At 46.8% G+C, this 26,700-nt stretch overlaps 1 protein-coding gene across 1 annotated transcript; it reads right to left on the reverse strand.

Moving 5' to 3' along the window:
• Positions 1–560: 560 nt before the first annotated feature.
• Positions 561–23,016, reverse strand: LOC133356335 (serine/arginine-rich splicing factor 7-like). The gene is given in 8 exon segments (XM_061573803.1): positions 561–8,096; positions 9,464–9,595; positions 10,192–10,227; positions 12,608–12,727; positions 17,324–17,503; positions 21,617–21,668; positions 22,900–22,936; positions 22,939–23,016. Coding segments are annotated over 8 exon segments (684 nt in total). The 3' UTR covers positions 561–8,047.
• Positions 23,017–26,700: the final 3,684 nt, after the last annotated feature.

Consider the following 26,700-nt stretch of genomic DNA (forward strand, 5'->3'; position numbering starts at 1 on the left):
ACGCTGACCTGCGCGGTGCAGTATGTACCAACAACCCGCGCGGCATCAACTGACCTATTTTATTTTGTATTTTACCAGGTAAGGCCCCACTGGGCTACGTAGCTGGCTATCACAAATGATCGCCCAACGAAGCGGGCTCGTGGCGTGGAAATGTACAGCAGGCGAGAAAAATACTCGACTCAATGCATGACGTCAAATCTAAATGTGGAGGAAAAACCAGGAGGACCCGGAGAAAAATTCACGCGACAACGGAGAAATGGAACGTGCAGACTCCAAATATACAGCAGCAGGCGTCAGGATCGGCATCGAACCCACGACCTCCTGCACACCAGGCAAGGTAGTTAACATCTCGCTACCGTGGCATTGAGAGGGCCCTTTCATCCAGTAGTGGACTGAAAGAACGTCTGTATATGCACCATGACGCCACTGTTGACGCCTCTCATCGAACGCGACGCTGCTCTGAGCTGCCCCCCCCCCCCGCTGCCACCTTCAATGTCTGCGCACTTAAGAGAGAGAGAGAAAAATAAGTGACAGAAGCATCTCAATCAACCGACTCGGCGTCAGTGAAATCACTCGGCTTTATTCGAGGCTCTGGCTGTTCAAAAAAAGAATAAAGCCTCGGCTCGTTCACATCTTCGAAACCAATAAACGCATCAACAAAAAACGAAATATAACAACAAAAAAGAAAAGCGAGCCAGAAAAAAAAAAACGAGGGCTCGCAATCGTTGCTACGACAGTCCCCGCGCGGTCTCCCGTCAAGGTCGGTGTCGGCGAGGAATGGATCGGTTCGACTCCCCGTTACCCGCCCAATCTACAGCTGCTGAACAGCAAGCGGACCGCACGGCGTTCGCCAGGGTGTATAAAGAACGGCTGCGGTGTATTCTTGGAAGCGTTCTTTTTTTTGTATCTTAAATGTACATTTAGCACCATGCCTTGAATAGTCGGAAGGTTTTTGTGACAATGAAAATTAGAAAGAAATTCAGCTCTCCCGATGCGTTTTTAGGGTGTACCGCGTGTTGTTCAGTACGATGTCTGACGTTTCGCCCCATTTGCCGGGAGCTTCACAGCAATTCGAATTTGCAAGGCAAAATTTTATCCTTAGATTGCGCGCTTCTGAATTCAGTACCCAAATGATTCAATTAATACGCTTTAAACTTACTTTTACCCACTCAGCCTGCAAAACAGCCATGGGCTGAATGGAACTGAATTAACACGGTCGGCTGCGTCCCGTGCGAAAGAAGTTCAACATACATGAGAATGAAACTGATTTCACTTTCTAAACTATTGATTTCTATTACATTTTTTGTATTTTACCAGGTGAGGCCCACTGAGCTATATAGATATCTTTCAGAAGCGACCCAGCCACAAAAGATAGCTCAACAGAGTGGCTTATCACGTGGACATTGAGAGCAGCCAAATACTGTAAAACACGTGATGTCGATGTGAAATGTGTAGGGAAAACCCTGAAGACCCGGAGAAAAATCTACACGAACACTCCAAATAAACAGCAGGCCTCAGGGTCAGGACCGAACCCAAGACCTCCTGCATACCAGGCGAGGTAGTTAACACCTCGCTAAGGTAAGCTGCCAGGCAGGCGCAGTGGAAAGTCGGGACATCGACCGGAAAACGCAACGGGAGAGATGGTCAGTAGCTCGCTCACAAAAAATTCACGAGGTGGCGTTTTCGTTTTTGTCCACTCGAGGTCCGGGGGAACGGGAGGCCGCGAGGGGTTGTCGTGTCATGTTCACGTTCACCTGCCGGGTTATTTACGCACGGGGTGTCATCGTCGTCATCTGCACGAATATCACAACATCGACTCAATAGTAAAAAAAAAAATCACACCCCCACACGTATACACAATGACGGGAGTGATGCAAATTAACACAGAAGACGAAAAAAAAACCCCTCCACACACTTTGCTCATCCCCCCCTCGTTCAGGGTAACTGCCGAGTCAACATCCAGATTAACCCTCTCGTGCACCGCTACGACTTGCCGACGTTCTCGTCTCAGCGATGCCACAGAAAACCGACGGCGATTGAACGCAACGTCACGGAAAACCGGTACGATGACGCCGCTGTCGTCACCTCGGGCTTTCTGAAAGAACAATGCAAAATAAAAATCTAAACGGTCCCCGCCCCAATATTTCCCCACGCCAGTCAGCGTGGTGAGAACTGCTTGTTGTTGTTGTTCTTTAGTTTTGTTGTCCTTCTCCCCCGCACCTTCGATTAGCGCGGTTGGCTACGTCCGACACAAAAGAAGCTCATTATACATACAAGCAGGATTTTAACTTGCAACACTAATTGCGAGTCCTTTATCAATCCACCAATCAACCTCGCAGCGGATTTCGGATAACCGTCGAACAAAGACGGTCACCGCATCGCTTGGCACTTTCAGGTGCGCTTCTGCGGCCGTCTGGAACGCTCTTCCTTCCGATATTATGAAGTCACTGTGAGCCAGGCACTTTTAAATAATCTTCTAGATTGAAAACTAATTTCTTGAAAACTTTTTAGTTTGTTGTCCTTCCCCCGCACCTTCGATTAGCCATGGCTGGCTACGTACTGCTGCACACGCCTCAAATATTTTTGGTGCAAGTCCCCTCTGAAGGACATCATCTTACTCCGTGTTTGCCGCCTAGTGGTGGCCAAGGCGGCTACCACGGCAGAAGCTCTGGGTGAAGCGGCGCTTGCTGGTATTCGAAGGTGGCCGATGGATGAAGTCCACTGCAGAGACCATGACCAGATTTGTTTGTGAATGATTAAACACTTTCAACAGATCTGACGGAAGGGGTTGTGGGGGGGGCAATCCTGACTAAAATTCACAATACACCCAATATAAACTAGCTTGGGTTTTCACATCTTTGTTATTTCCCAAATCCATTGTATACCGAATCACACTTTCATATACATGTCGTGAGATGTGTCTGCAGAAGCAGACACACATCACAGAGCTACCTCCGAGACCCCTTCGATATTCGAGTGACCTCTCGTCCACACCGTACAAGGCAGCGGTTTCATGTTATCATCTTAACGATCCATGCACGAGAGGGTGAACAATCTGGACGCAAGCACTGACACGGGGCAGACAAAGCACAATTAACGGCAGCGTGAAATCGGCACGTAACGCCGTAACGATCGATCCAAACCCGAGCGAATCTTTTCGTGGAAACGAGGACAAGCGATGTGCTTTTAAGAGATTGGGAATATCAACGCTGCTTTGACTGGCTCAAACATAAAAAATTTATTCACCTCACTCAACAATCCAGCAGCTGACCAAGTTATAAAGGCATCACGTCTGATCAGGCTGAAGCTGGGTGGCAAAAAAACGAAACCGAACGGATCGGAGTTCAGCAGGTCCCAACGGAAATTTCTGCCTTGGTTATCTTCTTACAATGGTTTAATTATCTTATTAAAGGAACGCAACGGAGGGGGGGGGGGGGTGGTAATTAATAGTTCAAATCCGTGCCAACTTTTTGGCGGATTTGAACATATTATCGACTTTAAAAAAATATAAATTAAATTGAGGGTAAACAAAACGAAGCATCAAACAAATCATCGTAAGTAAACCGCATCACCCGCTCACGTCACAGTACAAACACTCGAAAGCTGTCAGCAAAAACTCGGTTTCACCTAAGATGACCGAACAAACGACAGCCGACGGACCCAGGAGACAAAAAAAACATTCGGCAATCGCACCACAAAGCACACATCTATGGCTGTTCACGGTGCTGGAAGAAGCTATAGATTATGCTTTTATCCCATGACACACAACTTTAAATAAACCCCAGGTATTTGAAAATGTATGGCCGAATTTCAGGTGTGTACCATACGTGCTTTGCCAGAAATTACCGCCATCCTCGCCCCCAATTTGTTGGCGCCTCTGGCTAGGAGTTCAAATCTAGGTCAGGGATCACCCGAGCCCATCATGCCTCCCTGGGGTCTGTAAAATTAGTACCACTTAATGTCAAACGTATGTCTTACAGAAAGGCCGATGCTCGCCACAGGAATGTGGAATTACCATCACTGCCTCAGGGCCACCAATAGACTGCCACCCAAAACGTATTTGAATTTGGGGACGCAGTGACTTTTGACGCTTCCCATGTCGTCGTCGTCGTGGCAAGGTTAACTATGAAATTCCTTCATTTTAATCTTTGCAATACCAACATTACACCTGTGGCAGCCACTGGCTCCAAAACGTTAGGCATTTTATACAAAACCCGCGCATAGCCTGGTAAAGCGAAAAAAAACGAACAAAAAAATAAACGTGGCAGTTACGGCTCTCGATGACAATCGAACCCCGGAGACAGCATTGCATTGTACCACACCGAGCGGAGGGACGCATTGCACGGCTCACACGTGCGCGAGTCGAACCCAGCCACAAATGCTACGGGGCCTCAGAACGTTTGCCTACGGCAGAGGTCGCAACCGGGTACCCGATACCCGTACCCTACCCGATACCCGGCTACCCGTACCCGGCCGGTGTGGCGGGTATGGGTAGGCCGTAAGTCACTGGTGAGTAGCCGTTTGTCACTCATTTCGGGTAGGGTACGGATATGGGTAGGGAACGGGTATCCGTACCCGGCCGGGTACGGGTACCCATTTGCGACCCTGGTGCGGCCGGGTACGGGTAAGGAATCAAAACCCGTTTGCGACCTCTGGCCTAGGGGCACAGGTAGGGAGGCCGGCAGGGGGGGGGGTATACTTTCCGATTCTCAAACAAGCCCTTTCTTAGCTTTCATCTTTCACGAAGGGTACAACACTCGCGCGTGTCGGTGTTTTACACAAGTACGGCAGTTCTCAACGCTTTATTGCATTATTTTTCACTTTAACCCCCTCCTGTCCGGTTCAGAGTTCGTGCCCGCTGGAATTTCAGTTTTAGCGGGCTCTGCAATGCTTTGTCCGCCATAGGTGGGGGGGGGGGGCACCCGTGTCTCATTTGTCCCGCTCGGTCACACGCAGACACGGGAGGAGGGGGGGGGGTCGATTACAATTGCACGTCTAAAAAAAAGATCAACGCCGCATTGAAATGACATTTACAGGGTTACATTGCGATCGCGTTGCTCTTTCACGTGTTGCGCAATTGCATTCGAGCCACCAGGTCTCTTAGTGCAAGAACCAGCCATTGGCCCGAGCGCCCGCAAATGCTTTCCACCGCGGAAAGGGCGGGAGGCAACGGCGGCTTGGCAACTCCGACGCTCGCGGTCCCAACCCGGCACCTCGTCTCTCGCTCTCAGTTTTGAGCAACGGCGTTTAGCCCAGATGCCGCGGTCTTGTTTTGAGTCAGGGCAGAGGTAAAGAATGAAACGGAGCGGCGGAGGGGGGTGTCAGCGAGGAGAGAGAGGGCGGCAAGCCTAGATGTTGCTGTACAGAGTCTCAAAAGATAACAAGGCGGGACGGAAAATTAAGCGGGAGACTGGGCAACGCATTGCAATCCTCAGATTTTAGAGCCCGCTATCTGCAGCGCCCTCCATTCACTTACAAAGTGAAATCGTGAAGGTACGCGATTTGCTGAGAGCGTGTTCGCGGCAGAGCCAGAGAGCAGCTCTATCGCTTGCAGAAAGCGGCGTCCTCACATCACCGCTAGGTATGGGTCAAGTTGCAATTCCTAATAAAAATGCAATAGCAGTGAAGAGGCCTCTACAGCATTGATGCAATGTTTGTGCTGCACAAACGCTTCAACTGTGAAGTTAGGAAGAGCGACATTGTAGTATAAACAAGCCTTGGATAAAGCGGAGAGTTTGAGGACCCATACAGTACTTCACACGTTAGCGTATTCACAAATTATTTTAACCTGTCGAGTTACTTGCTACACAACACAAACAAGCGCTTTGCACGCATCCAGATGTTGGTAGCTCGTGCCCGCCTCCAAGCAGGTCGAGTTAACTCAGCGCAGGTGGTACACGCACGCAGCCCTGGTCAATCCACTGCTGGATGAGGGGCTTTCCACCTCCACCTTGAAGCACTTCGCTGCGCTGGTCGGTGGGGGAGGTCGGTGAAGGCGGAGGGGGGTACAGAGACGTGGAGAGCACAGAAAGTAAAGCAGCAATGGTTGTTGCTTGCACTGCCTTCTCCGCCGTTGTAGAGCGCATGTGGGCCCATAGCTCCATAAAAAAAGCCACAGGAACTAAAGGACAAAATAACATTTAATACAAAACCACATTCGTATCTAAAATCAACTACATGTTATTTTCACACACAAACTCCCTTTCAATGACATTTCTGACAGCGCGTGGAAGTACTATGCTGTACAGCGTACACCGATATAACCACACTAGGCGTGGTTTTGATTAGATGTGCGAATAAGGGGTGGGCGGATCACGAGCATGCGTGCGCGAGACGTCCACATACCGGGCCGATGAGGTGCTGCCTGTACAGCAAGTAGGTCTGATGGGCCGGCCGGCAAAATTCGAAGTGTTTCGTTTGCCTATGGCATTACTGGATTGTTATCTGGGCGCAATCACTCTTACACGCCAAATTAAAACTCTGATGAAAATCCAAGGGGAGAAACGTCTAATTATTTTCCAGAATCATATTGGCGTGTGCGTGCGCGCACGTGAGTTTAGTTTGTTGTCCTTCCCCCGCACCTCCGATTAGCACAGTTGGCCACGTGCGGTGCAAAGGAAGTTCAACATCCGTACAAGAGATGTTAAGTTATGTATAAATCCACAAACAGGCGTGAAATGTTGTGTTGGAGAGATGTTGTCGATGAAGGATTCGGAGTTCTGGTGGGTGAATTTTGGACGACGCGGTGCTGGCCAATGGTGCAGCCAGGCGCTGCCTCCCACCCTGTACGTGAAATTATCCACCTTTTAAAACACTAACCCAATGCTAATTAAAATAGCAATTAGGTTGATCTGCTAACCGTACATTTCGTAACTTGATTTAGGTTTCCGCCTGTGAAAGCGAGGCAGAACGGGTACGTTTTAATTTTTTTTTTTTACCTTCGGACGGTCAGGCGGTCAATTATCTGACGGGGAATCGAATTCCACAACAGGGTGGGGGAGCCCCTGCAAGCAATGAGATGGACCCCAGATGTTCGCCGTCGCACCCTGGGGATGTTTGGCAATCCCTCATCGGCGGATTCAAACGGTCGCGTGTTGGGCAGTCGGGAGAAATAATTATCTCTCTCCGGGCACGGAGCTTCCCCTCCCACGTTAAAACAAAACTTAACATGTAGGCGTGTAACGAATAGTGGATAAAAATCAATTATCATGCTCGGACGCACGCCCCTGAACCGATTATGTACAGTCTATACAATTTGCCCACGTGGATATCAGCTAGCAGAGGACCAGCAAAAGCCAGGACAAGGCTGGCAATAATAACCGAAACGGTATAAGACAGCGAGAAAACAATCCTTGAACCAGAATCGTGACCGCCCCACCCCCCGCCACATTATATATCGCCACGACCAAGATCGCCAACATGCTGAGTATGCTCCGAATCGTTACGTGCCCATGAATAAGGGAATTGGTCAAACATGACTATTAAGGACTTCTCTCCTGATACCTCTCTTTTCCACTGGCCCCCAGGATGACGGGTACATTTCCACTGGCTATTTGCCAAACAGAGCCATGAAACCAAAGCATGAAACTCAATTAAATCTGTCTCGGTGGGTTGAGGACACAGAGGAGACCATTTTCATTGTACGTTGCAAAAGTGGGCGCACCTGCGGGAGGGGACACGGGCGACTGTCAGCAGCGCGGCTCTGGTCCTGGCAGTTGAAAAAAAACCACGAGCACGGCCCTGGCACAGTTCGGTCGTGCGGTGGAAAAAAAAAGAGGGATAGAAGAGACCCAGGCGGGGCTGTCCTGTTACCGAGGCCTTATCACGGACCCTCTGCAGCTGTGCGGTGGTCAAATGCGGCAAGAGGAGTTGGGGAAATTAAAGGAGCAAAGACTGGTTGCGGTGCTACGTGCGGTGGTGACGAGCGCGTGTGTGTGCGTGTGTACGTGCGAGCGCAGTAGTGGCTGTGCTGTCGGGCAGTGGGCAGGGCTGCTCAGTTATCTTTTGTGATCGTATCTCTCCCTCCTCCTCCTCATTGCCAGCGAAATCAGTCCAGGTCCTTGCGGCCGCTGGCGCTGCGGTGGGACATGGAGCGGCTGTAATGACAAAGCGGTGGAGGGTGAGGGGTAGCGATAGACAGCGTGCTTTACGATTACTTCCAAACATCGCATGCTTCATGAAGACCATTTTATTATTGTTAAGCTCGTCTACCCAGGAAGTCTACACAGAAACACCTTACTGAGTCTCAAGACTTTAAGGAGGGTCCCTGCCAGGTTTTAGCAGTAGGGGTCGATGTTGCTGTGTGTGATCCCAATTGAGTGCTTTAAGGTAATATTTAGCATTGGCATGTTTGGCCAATACCAGATGCATTGTGTGTTTTTTTTTTTACTACGGGAGGAAATCCATGCACACAACAGCGGGAGAATATACCAACTCCACACAGAAAGGGGCCCGGGTCGGGAATCGAACCCAGGCACCTTCTTGCTGAGGTACAAGGGTTATCAATGCCACCCTGCCACCCATGAAGCCGGCTGCGCAAACAAAATCCATGTGCCGCAGCACCGAGCTGGCAATTTGGACCCCCTGGGATTCAATCTGAGTTCAAACGTTGGTCATTCATGCCAAAAATAAGACAAAAAGAACCGATTTCTTGAATAAAATATTGTATACCAGGCGAGATGTTAAGTACCTCGCCTGGTATACAGGAGGTCGTGGGTTCAATCCTGACCCTGACGCCTGTTGTATTATTTGGAGTTTGCATGTTCTCTCCTTTGTCGCGTGGATTTTTCTAAGGGTGCTCCGGTTTTTTCCCTCCACATTTAGAAACACGTGTTAAAGAGTATTTGACTGCTATACATTTCCACAAAAGCCACTTCGTTGAGCTATCATTTGTGATAACCAGGTCGCTTCTGAAAGAGATCTGTATGCTTAGTTGCCCCTTGCCTGGTAAAATAAAAGATTTAGTTTTTAGTTTAGTTTATATTGGTTAGTGATCAGGAAAATAATCCCGTGCCCAGCACGCGACATCCAGTAAACCTCTCGCTGTGCCGATGTCGACCAAGTCACGTACCACATACTGTCCTGGCCTACCAGCGAACTAGAATACAGCGAGTGAAAAACGAAGCCAAATCAATCCATGGTCTGACCACAATTATTAGGTATCCCTCTCGCCGTGCCTATTTGTGGTGTCCTTGTACAGCAGCTTCAATTAGCACAGTTGGCTGCGTATGGTGCAAAAGAAGTTCAACAGTACGTACAGTCACGTGCATCCCCCAACTTCCCAGTCGACCGCGTAAACTCGCTGCCCCCCTTCTGGCCATCAGTGACAAAAAGCTTCACAGCTCATGGGATCCCCTCCGAGATATGAAAAAAAAATCTCGATTATAACCAGCGACCCGGAATCCATTGTGGCGGGAGACTAAGCCAGCCCGACCTCTCTCACCACACCCCCCGGGCGGCCGACCTGGAGCGTGGGGCGGGAGAGGGGGAGCGCGAACGTCGCCGCAGGGACCCCGAGCGTGAGCGGCGAGGGGAGGCAGAGCGCGAGCGGCGCCGGGGGGAGTACGAGCGCGAGCGCCTCCGCTCCGAGCCAGACCTGCGCCACCGCCGGCACCAGACGTGGTGGGGGGAAGGGTTCGTTATGACGAGGTGTGACGGGAGCGGGGTGAGGTCCGAGAGGTGGGTGAGGTTTAAGAGGAGTGGTACGAGCCGTGAGAAATAAGAGGGATGAGGTGTAAGGGAAGGGGGTATGAGCGGTGAGGGTTAGGGAGATCTGAATCGGTTCTGGGCCTCAAATGAGTATCTGGCGCGGTGTGTAGTAAACATCACCACTAGGGAAACAAAGGTGGCCAGGCGCGGTGCTGACCACCCATCCCCTCGTGTGTCGTTCTGGCCTTCATAGGTGCTCGCTAACAGCACCTGCCCCCAGCAGTCTGATAAGTCTATATGGAGGATCTTTGTCTTTATTTGGTTTAAGAGTAGGGCTTAAGAGTGGTGAGGGTTAGGGGGTGAGGTGTAAGAGAAGGGGTGAGAGTGGTGAGGGTTAGGGGATGAGGTGTAAGGGAAGCGGTAAGACTGGTGAAGGTTCAGGGATAAGGTGTAAAAGAAGGGGTAAGAGTGGTGAGGGTTCGGGGTGTGAAGGTCTGAGAGGAGTGGTGTGAGATGAGGTGTGAAAGGTGGCGTCGTTCTCACCTGCTTCGCCTCCGCTCGTACGAGCGCGAGCGAGACCTGTGGACAGCAGGAAAGTAACATCCAGTTTACAGCTCGTCGCTGACACACAACCTCACCCGAAAGCAGTGTTCTTTACTCTTTGGTTCTTTCGGTAAAGTCACATAGGTGAAAATAAAATAAGAATAAAAATAAAGAATAAAATAGAACTAAATTAAATCACGACGTTTCGGAAGCAACACAAGCTTCCGTCATCAGGTGGGACAACCACAGCAAAAAACAAAATCACTGTAGTGGGCACAATAGTAAAAAAAAACAGCAAAAAATATAATTACTGTAGTGCCCACTACAGTAATTTAGTTTTTTGCTGTGGTTGTCTCACCTGATGACGGAAGCTTGTGTTGCTTCTGAAACGTCGTGATTTAATTTAGTTATTTCTATTTTATTCTTTATTTTAATTTTTTTTTTCCACTAATTTTCTAAGGCGGGTGGGCACTTTTTCCGCTAAGAGATCATCAGTGTGAGGGCCGCCACACATTTGAAACCATTGGGGGGGTTTCACAGCAGCACGACGATGATGATGGCGGGTGTTTTCACATTTGTCTATTGTCGGGGGCCGCACAAAAGGCCACCAGGGGACGCCAGTGGCCCGCGGGCCTTGCAATGAAGAACACTGCGCTACAGAAAATACTAAACTAGGAAATGGTTCTACCAAGCAACCCGGCAGCATTTAACAGGCCACACCCGGCTGACGAGACTCAAGAGATGTGGAAACTGGTCCCCAGGTTGCCCGCTTAATGCGGAGTGAAAAAAAACGGATCCAGAAGGCACATCACCCGACTGACATAGGTGTAATAACACTTTTAGTGATACACAAGTTTAAAATTACATTCCACATGTGCTACCAGTGTCACATAATGGTTACGAGCAATGCAAAATACACAATGTTAACAACACTACCCTAGAACTATTCACCTCCCGACCCACCGATTTGATGTCTTGTAGGTATCGTCTCCTACGGTCTGTCTCGTTTGTTCCAATAGCCTAAAGGTACATTTGAAAATAATTTAAATACATCCTAATCAATTCTTACACGCACTATTTTATGCACGTATCTTCGGAGTAAGGATCTATTTCATTCGATGGATCACGACAGGAGTTGTATTAGGGCCCACTGAGCCAACTTGCCACCACTACAGACTTAATGCTGGATAAAGTCCACACCCATAATGAACATAAATGTATCCCAAATGTTGATGTTCATTGTTAAAACAAAACCGATCCCGACTCTAATGTCAAAATATCAAGAGCAATGGTGAAAGTTTCGATTTAAAGCTTTTGTGACTGCAGGGATTCATCTTCTTTGTTCTTTCGGTAAAGTCACGTAGAAGGGAAATAATAAAATAATACAAATAAAACATCAAATAAAATTCTCACGACGTTTCGGCCACAACACAAGCAGCCGTCCTCAGGTGAAGAACAGGGCTCTTGCGAAGTGGCCGAAACGTCGTGAGAATTTTATTTTATTATGTTTAATTGCTATTATTTTATTATTTCCCTTCTCTGTGACTTTACCGAAAGAACCAAGAAAATAGTCAAAGTGCTCGGATACTTTTAAAACCCGCATAATATTAGCATGGGGAGCTTTTTCGGTCAAGATTTCCCCTAAGTCAAAGTTCATGGACCGTACACCGCTTGTCACCAATAACATAGGTCCCTGATTCCATGCGGTGATAATGAACTCGCAAAACGCCTTACGATGAAAAACTGCTTGAGTGAGTGCTGCGATTTATGGACTGAGTCACAGATGAATAAATTACATTTCCCATAACATACACCGCAACTACACGCGGCATACGTTCACTAGCGAGCGGCAACGTGGCGTGCAGTCTACGAACTAAACCCCGCAGGGGTGGGGGAACCAACAACTCACCTCACACCTGAGGCCCTACCACTTCAAAACGGCTCACAAACGGTAATTCTCAGTTACTTAAACTCGCTCACGGTCCCGGCGCCCTCCCTAATGGCTCCTGTCCCTCTCCCGACCCCCTTTGTCTTCCAAATGTAATGACGCTCAATTGATTTTCAGCCCCCCCAGCATTCTGTTGCACCACTCCAGCTATGACCAGACCTATCCCAACCCCTCCTCATCAATCCCTCTTGTTTTAACTGTAGAAAAACTACACCGCCACTTACAATAACCCAATTCGAATTTTCAAATCGTGCTATGTGCAATTTTATAATTGCTGTAAAGTGCCTCGCTAAAAGCGCTGGATAAATCTCGATAAGATACAAATTTAAGCCGCACTAATTTCGCACGTGTGTGTTCAAGAGTACAAAGTCAATTATTTCACTGCAAGGGTCTCTCAGCCAGTGGGGACCCCTTGCAGAGGGCACCTCTCCCACCCAGGTCACGTGTGGGCGCAGGGAGCTTTCGTACCTGCGCGGGGACCGGCTGCGAGAGCGGGAGTAGCGCCGTCCTCGGGAGTGGGAGCGCGAGCGAGTTCGCGAGCGGGAGCGGGAACGGGAGCGCGAGCGCGAGCGGGAGCGCGAGTGGCTCCTGCGCGCCGTCGCACACGCGGGGGGAGGACTCCGGTTAGAGCGTGAGCCACGATAACTCTCAACATCAACACACGAGCAGCAGCAGCAACGACAGTGGCGGCAGCGGCGGCGGCAGCAGCAGCAGCCCTCGCTTTGCCCGGCCGCCAGGGCCTCTCGCGTCAGCAAATCGCCAACGGTCATCTGCCTCGCTGAGAAATCCATTCACCGCCGCCCCCCCCCACCTCTCTCATAATGGGTAAAGAGGAACTACCCAGCCAGGTGGCGCTCTGGTAGAGCTGCTTGACTCTCTTGTCGAGGTCAGGTCGCGAGATCATTATTGGTTTGACTGTCGTGCATTAAACGTTCCCCCCAGTGGCAGGGCAGGTGGGAAAGTACTGCACCCCTACTGTGTGGACAAGAGCTCACTTGAAGGCACCTCAGAGGTAGCTCTGTAACATCCGCTTCTGTGTGCCATTCTCTCACATGGGGGATTGCGCTGCTCTGTGAGCGGTTATCACCCGATCACGCTTCTGGGGTTGATACGACCCACTTTCTGATAGCAGTCTGGCTCTGGCACGACCATTAGGAGCCTCCTAAGCTTTACCCTGCCACTACTGAAACAATAATCGAACAGGGCGACGGCAAGAGGGTTCCCGCAACGCGTTATCCACTCCAATCTCTCCAAATGTTTACAATCTCAATGTTCAATAGTGGAGAATAACAGCCAATTTGAAAGCTAATTAAAATAACTCTTCAACGTATGTGTGTGTGTGTATATATACAGGTAAAGCTCAAAATCAGAAATGACAAGCCTCATCAGACGGAGGAATAGGCAGGACAATAACTTTAAACAGAAAAAAGTCGCTCCGATTGCACGTCTAGTTATCACGTACCCAGAAATGCACAACACTTTAAGAATGTAAAAAATTGTCTGGCGGTCTTGCAAGGGATGCTGCAGCAGCTGCCTCCAAAAGCATGGCAATTACAGCATTGGTTAAATTTAGCCTGCAGGGCTGTGCAGGAGAAATTGTGTGTGTGTGTGTGCATGCAAGCGACAGAGGCAGCTATGTGAAGAATTAGTATTACTCGGTACTTATGCATTTAACAAAAATTGCAGATGTGTCTGTTTGTGTGTGATTTTAAATAACGCAGCATATAGAGCTGCGATGCCAGAGGTGTAACTGTGAATTGCGTGCATGCGCAAGTCTATGTGCAGCACAACCATTTTTGGTATGTATACTTTTTCTTTTAAACAGAAGAAATATTACAGCAAAAAAGATAAGTTATTTGTAAATGTTATTAAGTAGAGCAACCTTTTTCGAACAGCACACCAGGCGACGGTCACTGCAGCGAGTCTAGAAGGTCTAGTGGGTCGGGGCTTAATGGACGGTCCAACGTTTCTAGGCGTCTTCAATCGAGCGATGGGACGGCCTTCGATTTCTCGATTTTGTGCCGGGCGCGGGGTTCTCTAGGAGGCCCAGTCGCCGAGTCTCACCCCCCTCAACCGCCACGCGCTCACACCGAGCGCCAACTCGCTCTCGGACCACAGGCTTGACCGCCCGCCGCAGCTTTAGATTAGACTTTACTCGGGAAGGATCACCCGTCACGTCTTGTCAATCGGGCAGGTCACATCAGCGGCCTCATCATCCCCACCACCACCACCATCATCATCCTCATCATCTCTTTGGGCTCGTGCAATCGATCGCTTTGTCTCGCTCGCTCGCTGCTTGGTCTGACAGGCCCGATTCGCCTAGACGTCGTTTAATCGTGACGATCACACGCGACGCACTCAACCTGGAAGTTTGGACCAGCAGCATAATTAACATTGACAGCACGGTTCAAAACATGGCACTCAAAAGAAATGCAGTTAGCGTCATGATAAACACTCATTTGTTTGTCACTAGAGTTAAACCCTAGCAAGGATACTGTTTAAGTGGTGTCACTACAATTTTTAAACATTAATTTTCTACAAAAGTTTACATTAATGGATATTCACATTAGCATCAAATGTGGGGTTAAAAGGAAACATTTTAAATATATATATAATTTACCAACTAACTAAAACGTCATACTCAATAATATATGAATGAAATTCCACTCTCATGATGAAAATGAGGAACCGATTGGAGCCCATAAGCCAAAAGGTACCTGGTGTAGACATTTAAAACGCATTACTGGTTCATCAGCAAATCACATTTAATTCAAAGGTTGAAGATGCAAACTGAAAAATTAAGTTGGTCTCATTCAGTACATTAGGGTGGAGTTTCAGTTCCAAATTACATACAATTTGGAAAAAACAGTGACTCTCAAACTCCAGTTGACAGACCATAATACTCCAGTCCAGATTTCCAAGGCTATCTTTATTCGCCGTGTGAACGGATCAATTGACTGGCAGACTTATTTGTGGTCCACAGATTAGGAGTTGAAACCCACTGACATACAAAATCAATACATATGAAAAGACAGAAATGTAACACATGTTTAAGCAGCACCAAGAAGAAACATAACCACTCAATCTTTAGAATTTTTTGAAATCTGCAGAAACACAAGCTTCATTTACTAAATGGACAAATGTAACCGACATAACTGTTATGCATGAAATGATTTGCTACTCATGCACTGTGGCGATGGAGTACATCGTTACAATCTGCGTGTAACAATTTTAGTTGGTTGTAACGTGTAACTCATGCATTGTCTTGTTCTTTCCAGCTGGTTTGTCGCAAATATAAATAAAATTTGCACAAATTGGAATTAATCAATTATTAGGCAGACAATTCCACCTGTGAAGTGAACGTAAGAATCAATCTTAATCAACAAATCGTTAAGACGCACAATAATTGCAGCGCCAGAGGCTCCGAAGCGTCGCCGCCTTTACAGCGTCATTTTAAAATCATAAACAAAAGTGGCAACTTGTGTGTCTGCAGATCTTACTCATCAATTACCAATTCATACCCACCCACAAAACTAATCAATATCCTTGCAAACTGCAGGAGCACAACATGACTGTGATGTCACAAACCTGGTGAACACTTGGGGCTGTTCAATTTAGTTTTCATGGCGTAGATGGACAATGGCCGAACAAAAACGATTGCGACCTTCACTAACTCACACTGATCAGCGTGTTAAGAAGTATGGTCAGACACACACAACATGACCGATAAGAGTATGGCGAGGCGTCCATCCAGCAGTGGATTATAGAGAGGGCTGTTAGTTTTATAAACTGTACGCAACGGGCTATCACATTGAAGCACGCGCTGTGATTCCTTCATTGCTAGAATTGAACTGGAATCGATTACACAATCTAGTAAAGGAGTATCGAAAGAATCAATAATCAGTTAATAGCCTGAGTGGGCAATCGATTATATGACTGTTACAAATGCACCATTCATTGAGGATAAGCCTGACCGAGTCTCAAGACGCTTTCGGGAGGGTGCTGGCTCATGATATTTTGCCTCTTATCGAGGAATTTTGAGTGCGAATGGAGACCGGATTGCTCACAGAAAAAACCCTCACATACGAGGGAAACAGATAGGTCGCCAAACCTACTTGCTATACTGACCCTGCCCTCATCCCCCCCACAACGCCCGTGGCTCTGTCTGACACACAACATCTCAGCATGATAGATTTTAAAAAAACTTGTGCCGCTCTCGATGGCTGGATGCTAAGAACCTCCATTAGTTCACCAAGTTCACATCACTGCGATGCTGCGCGTGCAACCAACTTTGCCCAAAAGGCACCTGCAGACTTAAAGAGTACGCCAATGGGCAGAGGAGGAAGAGGCAGAGAAACAATCTCGTGCAAGTGTTTGACTGAAATGTGTTCTAAATCAGTGATGATTCAAGATGTCTGTCCAGCGGATCCCGCTTGAGATTTTTTTTCTTTCCGTGTGTTGGTGTATGGGAGGAACTAGAATATCCAGAGAACAGCTTTTCAGAATTACACTTGCTGTACTCACTCCTGTTCATCCCCTGTTTGCTCGAGCAGGTGGGTTATCTCACTCAACATCAATGCTCTCATCCCTGCATAATCCAACCAGATCTCTAACATTAATTGGAGTGTTGGCCGACACACTGGCCCAATAATGGTTTTTACAGAAGAATGAATTTAGATTCGAGACTAAGTTGTACTTCAAAATCATTGACAGTAGCTGCCACCAGAGGCGACAAATTGAAAAAGAGCTTCTTGGCTCAATGGGCCTTACCCAATAGATACTGAGCGCCTGACTGAACGCTTGCTCCGAATCATCACATCGTCACCCTCCTGTATATTTTTCACCCACATACAATCACATGTTGAGTTTTTGTTCGAAGTACAAACACTTGCAAGCGATTGGTTTCATGTTTCCATGCAACCTCGATTAGGGCAACCCCACAGAAATCTCAATTAAGGGGGTGCCTGGTTTTATAGCGTACACTACGTGGTATTTATAACGGCAGCAAAACCTAACATTCTCACATTAGATTTTTCAAACACGTGCGCGCGCACACACACACGCTCATTCAAATACACACTCACACACGTGCACGCCCTCGTTCACACACAGACACATGCAGGTGAGTGCTGGTGCTGACAAGACGCTTGAGTGCCCACACGCGGGAGAGAGAGAGCGCCCCACCTGCCGCCTCGCTTGCGCCGTCCGTACAGGTGGCAGTCGTAGGCGTAGTGGCCGCGCTCGCCACACTGGTAGCAGCGGTCCGTCGGGTCAAAGGGGCGGCGTGCCGGCGGGCGGCCAAAGCGCGAGCGCCGGCTCACGCCGTTGGACATCTCCACGCTTACGCGAGACCCACAGAGCAACCTGGAGAGGGGGCCATAAAAAGCAATGCCACGTTACTGAAAGTGCAAAAGACGTGCAAGGGATCGTGCCAGACCCAAGCAAATTTCACTGAAGATTTTTGCATGTGTTGCTTTTCATACTTTTGATCCAGTTGTGCATTACTTCGCTACCCTTGCACTTGTATTTGATTTGTCGGTACATTTTCCCCAGGTCTTCCTTACAGGACTGCTTGTCAGATATGCGAAATTACACAATGCAATTTCAGAAAAACTCTTTGCTATCCAGGACTTTAGCATTTGCAATGCTCCATTAACCGGCATCTGTCATAGACGGCAATAGAAAATCTTCCTTCACGTATCCAAAAAAAAGTCCCAAAAGCCATCCGGCATTTTGCCGTGCGCTTCAGGACGTTGCCAAGTGGTGGCACCAGCCGAGTCTCAATTGCAAACAGCACTGATCTACTTGTGCTGTCGTATAGAACTACTGTATAAACTACTCCTATATACAGTACTAGTGTATAAACTACTCCTGTATACAGTACACCTGTGCACTGTTCTTCAGACAGATTATGGGCACAGTTGCTTCTCATCCAATGTGCTTAATGCAGTTTGAAACCCAACATGTTCCAATTCCACAGTAATGGCATTGGAAGCAATGGGACACAGAACCTCATGATCAAAAGGTGTTGACAAGGATCATTGGGGGCTTTTGAGACTGTCCCGGTCTCTTGAGTTGCCACACGCTTAACCAGGATAAACTTGACTTCGGACACAGCGATCAAATGCGTATCGCACCGAACTTGCTGGGCAAGAACATTTATTAATGATAAAAGCCCCAAATGATCCTTATGTTAATGCGCTGTAATCATACGGTTCTGTGTCCCATTGCCCCAAGGCCGTTGCTGTGGAATTGAACATGTGGTTATTCAAACCATCACTTCTCCGAGGTCAATAACGCATTGGAGACTTCTCACTGCACCACTTTGTGGGGACTCCCACGGTGGTTGTACAATAAGACTGTCCCCCCCTCCACCAGAGGAATAAAGCATCTCCACCGCTGGGCCAGGGCTGGCCAACAGAGACAGGGACACTGCCTTGGATTAGTCAAGCGCAGACGCGCATCATCTTCGAAGGACTATCAGAATCCGATGTTTATTATCTGAGTAAATGACCCATTGAGCCATATAGATTTTTTTCAAGGGTGACTCGGCAGGCAGATAAGACACAGCAGCAATAGTTAATAAACAAGATATAAAATAAAAAAAATTGAAAGTGAATAAAAAACAAATGATCTTACGAAACAATTCCGTATAATCGCATTTGTATTGTTTGAAACCTCAATAATTAATGTTTAAAAGAGTTAGAGTGATAGCAGAGTGGTAATCCAAACAGAAGACAACAGGGTTGGTTTCATAACTTGGGAGCAGCTACGTGAAATTATTTTTTAACTGAAGTTGCGTATGAAATCAAGGAATCGTGAACAGACACGTCCGGCAGACTTTTTGGGATTATGTAACGGCACTAATAAATATGATAAAAGTGCAGATCTTTGGGTAATTGCCTTATAAACGCAAAGTGTGCGATACTCGCTTGCCTCTTGCTTGTTGTTGGTCAGGTACAGCTCACGCTCAACGTACGTATGTATTAACTTCTTTCACACCGTACGCTGTCAACCGTGCTAATCAGAGGTGCAGGGGAAGGACAACACACGGCAAATCCAGTAAAAACCAGCAAAGCCACCAAGACAACTCGGATGGGTTTTCTCAGTCTAACAAAGTATTCTTATTACTTCTAAAAGGCTGACTTAAGGTGGGATAATAAAAATTACCAATGTTTTTCTACGTATCCTGAGAGAAACCTTCACTGTCTAAGAGTTTCTATTTATTTTAAAACACAAAGAATGGTGTGCTAATTCATCTGTTTAAACAGAGATGGCCATACAAACCTGTTGTTGGCAAAAGATAAATGTGGAACAAGGCATGCCATTAACCAACCATAACATTTTACTGCTCAACTCTATCTCCTAGTAACCTATACTCTTGGCAAACAGGCCCCCAATACTTTATGCGTGGACAGCTTGAAAAGTAATCCAGCCCAGCACTCAATTTTCATTCACCATTCACTTTCTCCTCAACGGTTTAACTTGTTTTTTTTTACGCATTCATCCTGGAAAGACTCAGCAATTCGAGTCATGTTTGGCCAATTCAAAATAAAAGTCCGATTAGCATGTATGGCTACGTACGGTGCGAAAGAAGTTCAACATACACACGTACACTATAAACACGACTCTTCCACTGTGACACACATCTGTCTCCGTATTAAATGTCAAAACGTCAACCGACCCATACAACTGAGGTTGCATGAAGTGTTCATTGACTCGGCTACTGATGCAGGCAGTACTGAGAAGGAAACTGGCACTACACACGTGCAGGATGGACAACAGGATAATTAAAAGCATTTTGTTGTTTAGAATAAAAAAATATTTAAAATAAAAATTTTAAACACGCTTTAATGAAATGTACTGTCCGAGCTGACCCTCCCCCTGACCCCTTCCCCCATCGCCCCTCCCCTCCTTCCACATCCCCCACCCCTCGGCGTGGCTCCCCGAGGCTTGCCGTGACGTAAGGAACCGTGGTGATTTACAGCCAACGTGAGTTGAGCGTCGACAATTAGAGCCGTAAAAAAGATTGTTTAAAAATGTATATTTTTAAATTTTAATGATAGAATATAGTGTTGTCATCAGTATGACACACCTATACCAAGTTTGCAGTCGATACGACATTGGGAATACGGTTGAAATTGAGTTACAAGATTTTTGGATACGACACCACACAGGGTAAGTTAAATAAAAGCGCGTAAAAAGTAAAAAAATATATGTTTTGGATTCTTTATGATAGAATATCGTGTTGTCATCAGTATGACACACCTATACCTAAGTTTGCAGTCGATGGAACATTGGGAAGTGTGTAAAATTGAGTTACAAGATTTCTTTTTTGTGGATACAACAGACGAAGCGAGTTAAATAAAAGCGTGTAAAAAACAATGAAAGGAAGGCCTACCAGAGAATAGCTTGACGACGACATAAGAGATTGGTGCCAGAAAGATGTGGTGTTAATTGAGCATATTGGCACAGCAGACAGAGAGCGGAAACAAACTATTAATTTCGATTTAAAGCTTTCGTGACTGCAGGGATTCATCTTCTTGGTTCTTTCGGTAAAGTCACGTAGAAGGGAAATAATAAAAAAATGTATTGTTTTATTTTTTTATTTCCCTTTACGTGACTTTACCGAAAGAACCAAGAATAAACTATTGTGTAGTGGACACCTACGGGCTATCTGCCCATCATGGATCGTGATGATGCTAACTACTACAACTGCTGGGGTTTTTTGTGCTCACGCTGTGATGACGCTCTTCCTTACATATTTTCGGCTATTTTCGGCTAGTACCCCCATGTAGTTCGGCACGACGCCAAGACATTTATCTCCACGTGCCGGACCCTTCTTGAGGAACCGAATTCTATTCAATGATGACTGTGAAATATTCGGTTCCTGAAAAATCTCCCAGCAACGTGGTGAGAGAAACGTTGGTCACAGATGCCAACACAGCACAGCCCGAAAAAAGACGTCGAAGGGTTACAATCCGTTGTTTCACAAATGGCACAAGTAGGACCACACATTATGGCATTCTATTCCAGTCGGGGTTTCTGCATTTTAAGCGCCTACATCATAGCTAGAGAATGCAGCCCCCCTGCCTATCAGGGGAAAAGATCGTCACACTTCAAATGAAAACATGTCAACAACACCAGCATCATGTCATGTCGCAGTGTCACTTCAGGCACAAAAGCCAAATTAAAGCAACACGTCTGGTCAACGTGGAAGAGTAGACCAAAGACCCTGTCGAGTTCGCTCTCGCGGAGACCCTTCTGCAAGCAGTGGCGTGAGCAAGCAATTGCAGGTCGCACCAAAGTTACCTTTTTTTTCTAGTCCTGCCATGTTGTAGCAGCCCTCTTACAGAGGCCTGTATGATGAACTTCTTCCGCCCTGTACGTAGCCAACCGTGCTAATCGGGAGGTGCGAGTGCAGTGCGTTTGTGGGTTGCCCCAGCGTGCGGTGAGGGCAAGAGCAGTTCGACTCACCTCCCATCCAGTCCCCGCACTGTGTCCTCTGCGTCCCTTGTGTCCTCATATTCTACAAAGGCAACGGTAGGCGGATTAGGGGCCACCCACACGTGACGCAGCGCGCCATAGTATCCAAACGCTTGCTACAATTCTGCCTTAGCAGCCCTGGTTCCTAGATTGCCCATGTACACCTTACACTCGACAACAAGCACGGACACGACACCGCTTTACTCACGGGGGAAAATTTTGTACTCTCCAAAAGGTCAAATGCACGCAAATGAGATTTTTATTTATTTACAGACATGTTTAAAAATAATCACTAGTTATTTCAAATGTTTTATTATGATCACTATTGACGAGAACATTTAAACACGTTTCATGATTAAAAGTGTGATGCGTTAACCGTTGTAGCACCCCCAACGGCAACCACTGCTTGTAAATATAATTGACCCCCAAGTCCGAGTCAAATTATCCTGAGCCGTGAAACTCAAGTGAGGCTGAAATTCCTGTTAAGAGGAAAGTACAGGGTTACTCGTAGAAACGACTCTTCTCATCTGCATGGGGCGGTGACATGGCCAAGCGGTGGCATTGATGGCAGCTTGTTGTAGAGGTTGGCCCGTTCAGGCCCCACAACCGCCCCTGGTAAACGCTGCGGGGTGCATTAACCTTATATACAGTTTAACACCCAGTAAGCTGTCGCGACCAATACCATCCGTAATAAGAGGTTTTTTGGGTTGGATCGGGTAAATATGTCTTTAAACCCGCCACCACCCGACACAGCCAATTAGCAAGGTTTGTCACGTAAACAGAACGTACCAATTCGTTACTCGAACAGCACACCGGTGTGGAGAGCAAATCCACAACATTTACAATCTGAGGAGGGGGGGGTTAAATATCACTGCAAGACGCTTCTCTGTAGTGGGAAAAGCCGGCAGGTGAGAAAAGATGGTACAAATCATGTTTTCTGCACCATGGCTTGAGGAGTGTTTTCCAAACAATACTGATATAACTTGGGGTGCACCGAAAACAACTTTCTCGTCTGACAAAAATATTATCACAAGATGTTCAGCAAATTTTATTCCAAAGCTAAAATAGCAATTTGTTTAATGTTTTTTTCATAAAAATGGTCTCCTTATGCATCTCGCGTCTGTCTCTTGTTTTTTTGCTCTCCATCTCCATATGGCTTCCTTCATCTCTATCACAATGTCCGTCTCACTCTGATTTTGCGCCTCCCTATTTGTATATATTCCCCTCCCCACCCCACGTGTCTGTATTTACACTGTCTTATTCTTGTCTCTCACCTGTCCTTGTTTCTCCCTCACCATCTGTCTCATCTCTCTCCATGCCTGTGTATTGTCTCCGTCTCCTTTACCATGAGCTCGTCTGGGAGCATAAACCATCACGCGAACTCCGGTCATCCTCGCAGCTACGCGGCTTTTGGCTAGCTGTCAAACAAAGACGGTGGTCACCACATCGCGCACTTTCAGATGCGCCTTTGCGGCCTTCTTTCTTCCGATATCAGGAAGCCATAGGAGCCATGCACTTTTATCTTAATCTAGATTTTTTAAAAATCTTTACAACTGCTTTGTGTATTTAGTTTGCTGTCCCGTCCCCAGCACTTCTGAAGTGCATGGTTGGCTACGTACGGCGCGAAAGAAGTTCAAAGTACACAGCTCATGGTGAGCAATGTTTGTACCTCTTTCCCATGCCCCCCGTGATCCTCCCCCCCCCCCCCCCCAATGGTCACATTATTAAGGTGGCCAACGATGCTCAATGCGATATATTCGGCTTTGCATCTTTCTTCTCTCGATAAAATTCTACCAAATACCAATACTAACAATGCCAGGACTTTACCAAATTTTAATGGAAAAGTGAATATTCGTTGCACCCCTAATTACACATCGTCAGCCACGGTCTATCCATACTGGACGAAGATAACCCCACAAAGTTTCCATACCTCGTGAAATTACGATTTCACAATCCATCTCCTTTCGTTCTCCCTCCTGATGCCAAATGTAAGAATCATCCTCTCATCGCGGCTCTGATTACCCTTAACCCTTGCATTGTAGTCTCGCCTTTTTATGACGAAGTGTGCTCTGTCATTTAGAAGCTGGTTAACTGCTTCATACATTTGGTCTACGTATACATCTTCATCGCTTGTAATTTAATATATATGAATTACCTTAGCCCGGAGCGAATCGATTTAACGTTAGCTGGGCAATTGTCTAAAGTCCTCTATTCCTTGCAAAAAACCCACTTCTCTAAAATCGTCGTCCTATTTCCTGCGAAGACTGAAAATGTTGGCAATATTTAAATGCACTCAAATTTCTCCTCACTTCAGTCGGAATGTCTCAATTCATGTCTTACTTCAGCCTCCAGTTAAGATACGGTTCAAATGTGTCAAGTGTTACGCATTAGTGGTCAAAATCAGAATTCTTCCTGTTCGTACGCACACACAGACAAATCTCGCGTTGCATGGCCAGTGACAATTAAACACCTCGAGTGGAAGTTAGTTAAACAGTACGCTGTAATAAGTATAACCCGTAAAAACAAAGTTTTTCACTATAAATCCTTTATATGCGTGGCGGCGAGAGTCCTCTCGTCCTCTGGCTTGAGATGGCTGCCACCTATGTGTCAGATGATTGTCTGCCAGTATTAAACAATTGGTAATTAAATATTTAATTTGTTTTCCCTAAAAAGTGTACAATTTTGGAAAAAAATTTCACGAACATTAATTGTCTCGCACAACGAGTCTGTGTGCAAAATGTCAGCTCGATTGGATCACGGGAAGTGGGTTAAAAAACGACCGAAAGATTTGCACGGTCGTAAGCAAGCAAGCAAGCACGCAAGCGAACTTAATATAAAGGATTTAAAAAGAAAGCCTATAAAGCTTGCAGCCGCAAAAAACCAATCTTATCCTGACGATACGTCTTGACGAATGTTCGAGAACCAAGCGTTTAGAGGTATTTGGCTGCTGCTATAAATGTCCACATGACAAGCCACCTCGTTGAGCTTCATTTGTGTTAGCCGGATCGCAATATGGAATATATCTCAGTGTGGGCCTTGCCTCGGTAAAACTAAAATTAGTGTAATTGCTTAAAAAGTACCGGTTGAGACAATGCCACAAAGTATATACATCATACACATTCTTGATTTGAAGCTTTCGTGACTGCAGGAATCCATACTCTTTGGTTCTTTCGGTAAAGTCACGTAGGTAGAAAATAAAATGATGGATGCTTGTGTTGCGGCCCTAAACGTCGTGATTTATTTTATACCTACGTGACTTTACCGAAAGAACCAAAGAGTATCATACACATTATACAAAACGTGTACATATCGTAACTGAACCAATATTATCAAGAGACATTGACGCCAAATGATACGAATGGCTAATCTCAAGCAGAATTAAGACCGCTTGATTAAACGTACAATACTGAGAAATATTACAATTGGTGATACCGCTGCTGCTGCGTTGGCTACAGATGCACAAATATCACCCTCACATTCGCAAACAACACGGTGACCTTACTCTTAGGTTCTTTCGGTAGTCACGTAGGTAAAAAAAGAATAAAATAAATACAAATAAATACTATAAATCATCGTTTCGGAGGCAACGTCGTGATTTAATTTAGTTATTTCCATTATTATTATTTTATTATTTATTTTTACCTACGTGACTTTACCGAAAGAATCTAAGAGTATGAATCCTTGCAGTCACGAAAGCTTCAAATCTAGAATTAACTGTGACCTTAAATGGAAAAATATACAATCGGCGACGCTTCGGGCAATGACCCTTCTGCATGGCACACGTGCAATATTTAGTTTCTTTCAAGGCAGTGTTATTGACCAATGTGTTGAGTTTCTTTGGTTAACACAATTAAGTCTTCGTGTGGGTGTTGATGTAGCAGCTCACTACTCTCTTTAAGTTGTTACACGGGAGTTGATTGAGTCAGATAATTGCGTCAGGGTTAGCAGCACAATTATAAGCGTGGAAAAGCAGACGGGACCGATTGACTTCAAACACATGTGTGCTTCCCGTTAACAACAAAAAACTCCACACAAATCACGGAATTCTTCCGATAATTGCCCTTTCAAACCACAAATCGGAATCCACTGCCCTCACCCCCTCAACTTGTATTTAAGAGCTTGTCTCTTGGAATTTTGCCTCACTTGAGACAGTAAATTTAGCTGTGACGGTCCCACCTGATGCGGAGACTTGTGTAGCCTCCGAAACGTCGTGATTTATTATTTTAATTCTATTATTTCAATTATGTTTATTATTTATTTTTACCTACGTGACTTTACGAAAGCTTCAATTCTAGAATTAACGCGTAGTCGACTTCCGATTGTCAATGTTGTAGATTTGCTCACGAACACACCGCTGTGTGTTGTACTAGTAACGAATTGGCACGTTCTGTTTACGTAACAAACCTTACTGTGTCGGGTGGTGGCGTGTTTAACGACACATTCATTTATTTACGCGATCTAACACCCCCCCAAAACAACCTCTATTATGGATATTGGTCGCGAAAGGCCCCTAGGTGCTGAACCGATTTCGACTCTTCACAAATACCTCGACCAAAGCAACGCCGTCAACAATTAACAACTCGGCGTTTTGTCCTCCCCACCCACCCACCCCAACACTAATCGTAGAACATTATAAATTAACACTTCCCCGACGCGATCGTGTTCTGAGGGCCACCTCCAACTTAGGCCGCGGCGCGTAGCCCCAACGAGCACCATCGTTCTCGGCTAGCGTGGTACGACACGCGGCGATAACGAGGTGACCGCGCGCGTATCGCCTCTCGGTCATCGCCGTGGCTCGACGAGGTGTGGGGGACGCCTCGTCGTCATTACACAGCAACAATCAAACGTAAAAATGAAACCAAAAACAGACGCGAGAAGACGGCCCTCACGAACCTCCGCCGTAGCGCGACATGGCGGGAAGGCGGCGGTGACGATATGGCGGCGCGCATGCGCAGTGGCGGCGCCCACTGAGTCGAGCGCGCGACCCCCACCGAGCCCCGCCCCTCACCGAGCCCCCCCATCCCACCGAGCCCCGCCCCTCACCAAGCCCCCCCACCCCACCGAGCCCCTCCCCC

This window comes from Lethenteron reissneri, chromosome 53, assembly GCF_015708825.2.
Source record: "Lethenteron reissneri isolate LAM-NWPU_2019-01 chromosome 53, ASM1570882v1, whole genome shotgun sequence".
In the NCBI taxonomy this organism is placed as follows: Eukaryota; Metazoa; Chordata; class Hyperoartia; order Petromyzontiformes; family Petromyzontidae; genus Lethenteron; species Lethenteron reissneri.